Source organism: Ascaphus truei, chromosome 6 (genome assembly GCF_040206685.1).
Source record: "Ascaphus truei isolate aAscTru1 chromosome 6, aAscTru1.hap1, whole genome shotgun sequence".
NCBI lineage: Eukaryota > Metazoa > Chordata > Amphibia > Anura > Ascaphidae > Ascaphus > Ascaphus truei.
The window spans coordinates 41,010,170-41,019,902 of NC_134488.1; the positions used below are offsets into that span (position 1 = coordinate 41,010,170).

Genomic DNA, 9,733 nt, shown 5'->3' on the forward strand with positions numbered 1-9,733 from the left:
CGGAAAATTTTATATTATTATATATATAATTATATATTATATATTATTAATTAATATTATTATCAATGTGCATTATTCATGATTATCCACTAGCCCTCAATTTTCAACTAACAGAAGAAATGAATAAAGACTGCAGTTTGTATTATTCATGATTATTTGTATATTTGTCATTTTTTTCCTGATAAAATAAAATAAATATTTCTTTACATTCATGATAATCATAATCATTGACACCCCCCTACACCAAAGAATTAGAAAGAATGACAAAAATTGGTAACTTATTGCATCAAAAACATGAATCAGATTATGTTTTTTTAACTCTCAATTTCACAATGCTGTGCAAATCAGATTTACATATCAAATTCGAGAAGGGATTATCACAAGCGTTACCATAAACAAAGCCTCAAAGGGTTGGGGGGTGGATGGGTGAGTCATACGCAGTATTCATCATCTATGTCCCTTCCCAAAGAGGATTAAAGAGAGGTGACTCAAAGGCAACAGTAGGAAAATTAATTAATTCTTTTGTAGAGGTGTCGATAAGAGGTTCAAATTCTTGAGCGAGCCTTGTGTGTGTGTGCATGGGGGTGGGGGGTACAGGGTACAGCTGCACGAAGGATTAGTTGTACTGTAGTTCAAAGACATGACATATTTTCAACAGGCAGGTCATCATAATAATTTGATCCCCACACCCCCAAATACATAAAAATCACACAAATCAATCATGTGCAGTCAAACGCACAGTGTCGCAGTCAAAAGCTACAGCACAGATTGAATATCCTAATGTCAAGATGGTTGAGGCAGGAACATGTTTATTCATGTTGAGAAAATAATAATAAAAAATAACGAGAAAAAGATATATATATTTTTTGGTCACTCTTGAACTTCGCAAGCAATTCACGCATGCGCAGTAATAATCAACTACAGCTCCCTTCCCAAAGAGGATTACACGCAGGCGCAGAGAGGTGACTCAAAGCCAACAATAGGAAACTTAAAATATATATTTTTTTTTCTGTCACTCTTGAACTTTTTTTCCCCCAATGAGCATTATTAATCAACACAGAAGAATACACTAAATCAAAACTGAACATTATACACGCAGGAATGTGATGACAGGAATTTGATTGAAACCAGAAAGCCATCCGTTCAATGGAATGGCGTGGGAGAGGTGTACTGTAGATAAGAAGTTGAAATACTGCAGCGCAGTATATTATCCTGTGTGTGTGGGGGGGCGAGCGAGGGAAGAGCACTATATACGCCGAAATGTGATACTGTTACAGTACACACCCATGCGTTTCAACAATGTTCAAATGAGACATACATGAATGTATAATTATGCAAATTTACAATTACTGTACGCTCACACGCAGACTGTATACTGACATAGGTTGAACTGCTACAGTATTACTTTGAAGACAACAGCTCGCGAACGTCCACATGAGTTTTTGACGGTATTGCAGTGTTGCAGACAGCGCTAAGAATATGCTAATATTACGAGCGCTAAAATACCAGAACATATTCCGAAAAAAAAAAATATACTGCATCTGCCCGCGGTTATCAGAGTTGCGCCGCTACGGCCGCATTAGGATAAAGGCGGCCGCCACTGTAGATAACCATAATGTAATGGGTTAAACACTGCTACCCCTGTTCATGCAGCAGCTTGCTGTAAACAACTAAGCACAGGTAACCATGATGTAATGGGTTAAACACTGCGACCCCTGTTCATGCAGTAGCTTAATGTAACCCATTACATCATGGTTACCTTTGCCTAGTTGTTCACAGCAAGCAGCTGCATGAACAGGGGTAGCAGTGTTTAACCCATTACATCATGGTTACCTGTGCTTAGTTGTTCACAGCAAGAAGCTGCATGAACAGGGGTCGCAGTGTTTAACCCATTACATCATGGTTACCTGTGCTTAGTTGTTGACAGCAAGCTACTGCATGAACAGGGGTAGCAGTGTTTAACCCATTACATCATGGGTACCTGTGCTTAGTTGTTCACAGCAAGCTACTGCATGAACAGGGGTAGCAGTGTTTAACCCATTATATTATGGTTATCTACATGATCTTTCGCCCCTACTAATGGGTTAACCCAGTGGTCTATGAGGCTGTTTGCCCAAGTGGGTGGTTTACAACTGTAAGGGATCAGAATTAGATCTGTAGATTACTACCACGTCACTATATACAGTGATATATATATATATATATATACCATATTCAGTGATTCACATTCCCTCCTCAGGGTTAGGTATTTAAGAGTGTACGACATTCTGACCTGTGGTAGTTACCAATGTCTGCCCCTGCTCTCTAGTAGACAGGAACACTAATCAGTGCCATTTACACTTGGCACAGAATGGGTAGTATCTCTCGCATCTAATAGGTTTTAACTTTTTTGTTTTACTTTTCTACATTAAACCATTTATTTTTGTATTTCATTGGAGGAAGAGTGCTTGTTCACAGGGATTCTCTCTCTCTATGTATTGATTTCCCCTTAGTACCCAGCATCCCTCCCCTCACACTATATGTTGTTTGGCATCACATTAGGCTGTGCGGTCTCATCTCTCCTTTTCTCAGTCTTTTTAATATGCATTGGGAGGGTGGGTGTCTTTAAATTGCATTGGGGTGGGGGTGTATTTTTTATATGGGGTGGGGGGTGTATTTTCTAATATGCATTGTGGTTGTGTTGTGTATTTTGTAATATGTGGTGGGGGGTGTATTTTTGAATATGCATTGGGGGTGGAGGTGTATTTTTTAAATCTATTTAGGTGGGTGGTGTTTTTTGGGGATGTATTTTGTGGGGGGGGATTGAGGGAGAGTGGGGAAATTGATGGAAGGTGGGGGCGAGTGAGAGGAGAGAGAGGGGGGAGGGAGTGAGTGAGGAATAGAGGGAGTAAGAGTGAAACAGAGAGGAGAGAAATTCATGGGAAGAGGGTAGGAAATAGAGGGGCTCTTGAGGTGTGAAATGGGGGGCTCAAAATACTACCGAGGGGGGACGACGTAACTAGTCTAGGGCCCCGGGAAATCTGTTGGCAGCCCTGGCTACTGTATAACAATTTAAAAACCCCTCAATGTTTCATTGTTACTAGCATAATATGTTATAGAGAATCAATGTGTTACAGAGCTGTGTGCTGCTGAACGGAAATGTACAAAGATTGTGCAAAGTCCTAATTTTGTCTCAACTCACACTGAAATATACCAGCGAGAGGCAGTGTCTATGTGCTGATCTTAACTGTGTCCCTTTCTGGTATATCTAGGTTTGTCTTTAACCAGATAAGCTTAGTGTGCGTTTTACCGCAGGTATAAGTGATAAGAAATGAGCGGCTTGCATTACTTTTACTGACGTGTTTCTGCATTGCTTTTCTCTATCACCTTAAAGATGGTGCAAATCGTGTTTTTGGTGCATAATGGCTGTGCCACAATTTGTTTGCCCCGAATTATACAAATGTATTAATTCATTAGCGATAGACAAAACCTGGTGTGTGAAATCTGAGTGTTCCAGAACCTTATATTCCAAAACAAAAACCCTTAAGATTTTTAGAATCAGAACCAAAACCAGAACCTTAGGCCCAGTGCCTATTGTCTCTCACAATATATTGTTCAATTGTTTTAAATTAGATCATTTTAGTTTTATGATTTTATACAGATTTAAGGAACTGTTCAGGGATTATTACACTATTTTAGCATTTGCTGTTTATTTTTATTTTTTTCATTATTTGGTAGAAATCCAGAAGCCAAAACCAAACAAATGTAGTTTTTGTGAAACCTGAACCAACATCAAAAATACGAAAACATTTTTAGTAATAAAAAAACTACATTACAAACACAATATTATTTAAAACTCAAACCACGTGTGAAAGTGTCACTTACAGTATATCTCTCATACAGTGGCGGCCGCCTTTATCCTCCTGCGGCCGCCACCGCGGGATTTTTAAAAACGCGGCAGCGCGCGGCTTCTTTTCGTCATTTTTCTCGCGCCTTGGGCGCTTTCAATGATAAGCACCATTAGCGCTTGCCTGATGATGCAGCCACCGCGTGGGAAACTCCGTGAGAAACGGAGAGCATCCCCATATTTTTATGGGCAAGACGGAGGATATGAGGGGCCGCGACAGTACATCTGGCGTGAATCACACTAACAAAATGCTATTGTTTTTAGCACAGACAGACGTGAACATTTATTTGAAAGTGTAAACACTGGTGAAATTGCCCACCCTTATCTCTCATACATATGACTGGAATCCTACAAAGAAAACACATTTTTTTTTAGCAAAAGAATCAGCACAGACTGACCTGATGATATATAGACCACAATAAATGCACAAGTTTAGTATCATGTGTCATATCAGATGGATAATTTCAATAATCCTAATGACAAAACATTTTTCAGGCAACAACATAAACAAACATGGATCAGCACCGTCCGCGGGGAATGTTTGTACAGAAACTTATCACATGCTCTGGTAATTGCTGAAATACTGCGATGCCAACCGAGCTTCGACTGTTCTACCTTCTCAAGCTGTAACTTAAGGCTTCTACACGTGCTACATACTGTAGAAGTAACCGGATCGTTACACCAAGGACACGCACAATGGATTCCAGTCTCCACAAGCATTACCATGATGAAGAGTTTGATCCTAGAGGGTTCATAGATACATATTTCTATAATGGAACTAATGATATGTTTGAGGAGGTGGTTGTATATCTTATTACACAATTGTTTAAAATGTTCTCTTCAGGTACGTTCATTTATAGTTGATATTGAAGCTACTGTAAAATATTATCACATTTTTTGGGAACTGAAGCATGTGAATAAGCACTTATGTTTTCTTCAATACTTTGCTAATGTGAATACAATGTTGTCAAACATTTCTATTTTCCTATTTTCTACCCGGTGGGTGCAGGGCGTGTGAGAGGGGAAACTCTGCTCGATGTTACCATTGGACCACTCGCTTTCCATCTCTTAACTGCCTGTGATTTCTTCAAAGAGATCAATGTGATTGAATTTACAGACGCAAATATCAGGGAATTTGAAATGTGGAGGAACAAGGAGCCCGGAGCTGCTGACTGGTCTCACGCTGCAAAAATAGTTTGTGAGCTGGAAGGAAAGAGGTAAAGTATATTTCAGAAAAATAATCATCTTCCAGGTGAGAAAATCTAGACCTTGGGGAAGAAAGAAAATCCAACTAAAGAACCTCAATGCTCAATATTAGGCATGAATGTGTTTAATTTGTATCCACATTATAGTATGAAAAGAAAGTAATTTCTTCAAATTTCACTTTTGTTATGAAATTTACCTGTAAAAACACTGACTTTAACATAAATAATTGAACAGAATCCCAGGAGTGGTAATAAATAGTTTCCAAACAATGCCTACTATTTGGCATGCAATAGAGGGTAAGTAATCTAGTGTTAGGTGTATAATAATCCCATTGTAGCCCTCAGTTGCCAGCTAAACATGGGTTGCCAATGATTAGTTGGCCACTTAGGCTACTAAGGGATTGCTAAACTGTATATAAAAGTTGCTAAACGTTTATTTATTGAACTTTTATTCTTTGTACTGACTATTAGAAATGGAGAACCTGTCAATATCTGATCCACGAATTTTCCATGGGTTTTTTACCAAAATAGGATCTGCACATGGAAATCCAAAGATGAATTGGGCACTAAAGTGCAGTGTGACAGTGGCTCTTCCCAGCAGCTGGTTTAGATCCCAATGCTAGATGGTGTTTTATATAGAAGAGGTTGTAGGTTCTGATTCTGTTTGGCCTGACACCCATATCCCCCTTCTCACAAAGTGCTATAGGCTTGTCAATATAGTTCTTGTGGAAAATGCATTATGGTTGTGGGGGGTGTCGGGTGTGTGGGGTGTGAGATGTGTGTGGGGATTTTCAGAACTGGTGTAACCATTAGGCCAATTAGGCAGCTGCCCAGGGCGGAAAAATGTGGGGTGCGACAGAATATGTGTGTGTGGGGGGGGGGGGGATGCGACATCACTCTAGTTGGCTTTATGCAGTGTCATAGCAGACCGGTGGATAAACCTGAGCAGGGACAGAGCTGTGCAGTTTCTTCTATCCTGTTTGGCTTCTGCTGGGTAATGCAACCAATCAGGAGGAGCTCTCAGGAGGCCGGAAATGGTGCCAAAAAGATGGAAACAGCATGGGCGGCAAGATAGAGAGGGGGGGGTGTTCTGGTACGTCAGTGTGGGGAAATATTATGGGGGGAGAGAGAGTGTCAGTGGGGAGGGGAGAGAATGTCAGTTGGGGGGGAGAGGTTTTATGTGGGAGGGAGTGTCTGTGAAGGGGGGTGAGAGAGTTTCAGTGTGGGGAGATAGTGTCGGTGAGGGGAGAGGGAGAGAGTGTCATATTGTGGAGAGAAAGAGTGTCAGTGCATGGAGAAAGAATGTCACTGGGTAGAGAGAGTGTCAATTGGGGCGAAAGATTGTCAGTGGAGAGGGGAAGACAAAATGGCAGTGGGGAGGGGGCAAGAAAGAGTGTTAGTGGGTGGGAGAGAGAGTGTCAGTGTGGGGAGAGAGTGTTAGTGTGCATAAGGTGGGAGAGAGAGTGTCAGTGGTTGGGGAGCAAGAGAGTTTCAGTGTGGGTAGAGATAATGTCAGTTTGGGGAGAGGGAGAGTGTCATTGTGGAGAGCGTGCTAGTGTGAGGAGAAGGAGATAGTGTTTGTGTGGGAAGAGGGAGAGAGTGTAAGTGTGGGGAGAGAGTGTCAGTGTTTGGAGGGAGAGAGATTGTCGGTGGGGGAAGAGAGAGTTTCAAAGAGGGGGAAGAGAGAGTGTCAGTACATGGGGGGAGAGTGTGTCAGTGTGGGGAAAAGGAAATATTTTCAATATTTGGGAAGGAGAGTGGAGGTGGGGGAGAGAGCATCAACCGAGGGGGAGAGTGGGTTAGTGGGGTGGAGAGAGAGTGTCAGTGGGGGAAAGAGAGAGGTTCACCTAGGGTTCCAAATACCCTTGCACCGGCCCTGTGCAATGTGTGTGTGTGTGTGTGTAAATATATTTGTAAATCCCAGTATCTACGGTGTTCTCCTTTTTGAGGACTGGTGTCTCTCCCTTAGTTATTTGGAGGGAGGTTTAAGGGATAGATATAGAGTGCTTGAGACTCTATTAAAATTGTTGACTTGTATTGACATGGTGTCAATAATATATTCAGTGCTGAATGGAGATGTAATATATAGGTCAAGAAAATAATACAACTAAGGAAAAATTAAGAAAATACAGTAGCTAATTAAGATAACTGAATTCCATTTCTTAAATACCCATTAATTACTGATTATATGGACTGACATCTTTCAATGGTTAAACTCTTAATAAGAATACCTTATCCTTCTACTTTCTGACATAGGGAAATAACTCAGGTTTCTGTGTTGAAGGTGTTAACGATGTCAGGAATTGGTAAAACCTGAGATTTATTTAAGTCCATTCTGTACTGCACTGACACAGATAGGGACATTCTTACTGAGCAGTCTTCTGCTCATTTTGACTTTTTAATTGTCAGTCATTGGACAGGGGCACATTGGCCCAAATCCGTTTTCTGGATTATCTCGCATTTTCACCCCAAAATCCATTTTGCGGTGTAAAATCTGCAAACAGATGTGGTCGGTTTTAATCCGCGTTGATTCATCAAAAAACCTCCATTGGATACAACCCCCGGACGGATTTGTAGAATCCAATCTGCGGAATCAGCAATCCGTTAGTGGAATCTTAAGAATCATAAGAATCTGCACATTGGATTCCACAAATCCGTCCACGAGTTGCGTAATCCTCTGAGTGTATTGGTAATAATAAAAAATCCGCACAAAGCTAATCGCTCTTTTTCAGATTGATCCACTGAAATGCGCAGACCAATGGAACCAACCGATCCACATTAGATCCAAATCCGCCAAAAATATTGCCTATTAGTCATTTGAGTGACGCGTGTACATTATTTTCTCCATGTACCACTGTTTGCTCCAAAACTGCCATGTGATCCTTGTTCATTTTGTAATTTCAGCGAGGAGTGGGAAGGAAAGGAAGACAAAGCAAGAAGAGCAGTGAAACGCGTTGTCAAATGCGATCTCACCAAAGATAACCCTTTAGAACCTGTTGTCCTACCACAGGTGGACTGTCTCCTCTGCATATTTGTCTTACAGGTTGTTAGCAAGGACCACCAGGCTTTCTGTAGCAACCTGAAAAAACTAGCGTCAATGCTAAAAACTGGGGGACACATGTTACTAATTGGGACGTATAATAATTCGGGCTATATGGTTGGTGAGCACAAGTTCTTCAGTCTGTCATATGATGAGGCGTTTATAAGAGAGGCTGTTTGTGATGCAGGATTCATCATTGAGAATTTGGAAGCATTGCCTACTAAAAAGACCAGCACTTTCTCAGATTATGACCATGTTATGTTTCTGATAGCATGCAAGGAGAGGGAGGTTTAGTGATAATAGGTAATACTATACAACCATGTATCTGACACTTTACCTACTGAATGGCAAAAATACAGCAAATATCTCAATGGCTACTTACTGTCAAATAAATTACCATATTTCTAGGAATTGTAAATGTGTAAGTGTAACTGCAGTGACATGACAGTATGTGTTTGCATATATTTATTTGTGTACACATAGTATATGTACATGTACAGTATGACAATACCTTTTTTATCTTTCTACATTCATCGCTAATTTGGGTTACATTTTTATAGTATTATAGATTATAAGTATAATCTTAATCTAAGTCTAACATATTAGTAAAGATCTCATCCCCCTTATTACCCGTATCATAATAATTAAATTAAATAAATTCCTAATAAGAAAAATTCTGCGTCTCTACGCACCCTTCTTTTCCCATTTTATTTTCCCAAAACAATCTGCCACATCTGTAGCGGCACAAGTCTACAATTCTGCATCAGATGTAAGCAACTGTTCTTACACACGCCAAAGCCCTGCTAAGAAAAAATGGGGCGGTGTGTCAAACTCACACTTTTCTGTACTTTGATGCATAAACCCCTTAGAGCAGTGGTGGGCAACTGCAGTCCTCAAGGGCCACCACCAGGTCAGGTATTTAGGCTCTCCATACTTCATCACAGGTTAGAAAAAAGACAAGACACAGTGAAAAATGCTAATAGTGAAGTACAATTTAGTAATTAAAATTATATTAAAAGTTGAGTATTGTGCGTACATCAAAATAGATCAAAACAGGCATATCATGTAACACGACATGAGTTACCGAACACCAGGTTGGTAGTTGGTCAGGAATTGAAGGACACCGTCAGTTTTCTCACACAGGTAGGTTGGTCTGTCTCTCTCAAAGGCACGATCGCTCTTCCTGGTCATCAACATCTTATCTTGTAAACCCTCCAAAAGCTTCGGTGTATGGCAACACTCCAAGGGCAGGATCCTGTGTATTCGGTATAAAGAAGTCTCAAAATGTTTCATATTAACAGGGAGATCTCTTTCCTCACCGCTGGTCACAGAATCAAACAAAGTCCATATGCGGTTAGCCCGCAGAGGTAACCAGGGCAGGGTGTTAGCAGCACTGCAGTAATAAACCGCTGAGAGCTCAGAGCATACACTGGTAAAGGCTATCTTGTGATGACACTTAACGCGCCATACAACACTTCAACCAGAATAAATTCATTAGCAGATAGTAGTAACACAATGATATTGTCATTACCAATCAGAGAAGGTAGCAGGTTATACTTTATACATCCTACGCGTTTCATAGCAGCGAGGCCACTTCATCAG

At 40.6% G+C, this 9,733-nt stretch overlaps 1 protein-coding gene across 1 annotated transcript; it reads left to right on the plus strand.

Annotated features, from left to right (window-relative positions):
• The first annotated feature begins 4,582 nt into the window (after positions 1 to 4,582).
• Positions 4,583 to 8,425, plus strand: LOC142498075 (indolethylamine N-methyltransferase-like). The gene is made up of 3 exons (XM_075606583.1): positions 4,583 to 4,730; positions 4,980 to 5,103; positions 7,996 to 8,425. Exons 1-3 carry the CDS (start codon positions 4,583 to 4,585, stop codon positions 8,423 to 8,425), a joined length of 702 nt encoding a protein of 233 aa, XP_075462698.1.
• Positions 8,426 to 9,733: the final 1,308 nt, after the last annotated feature.

Bases quoted from the DNA above. Each gene is read 5' to 3' on its own strand.
- LOC142498075 (XM_075606583.1), top strand. From the start codon at position 4,583: ATGGATTCCAGTCTCCACAAGCATTACCATGATGAAGAGTTTGATCCT. The intron at 4,731-4,979 runs GTACGTTCATTT...ATTTCTTCAAAG, and splicing joins GTTTAAAATGTTCTCTTCAG to AGATCAATGTGATTGAATTT. The intron at 5,104-7,995 runs GTAAAGTATATT...TTGTAATTTCAG, and splicing joins TGTGAGCTGGAAGGAAAGAG to CGAGGAGTGGGAAGGAAAGG.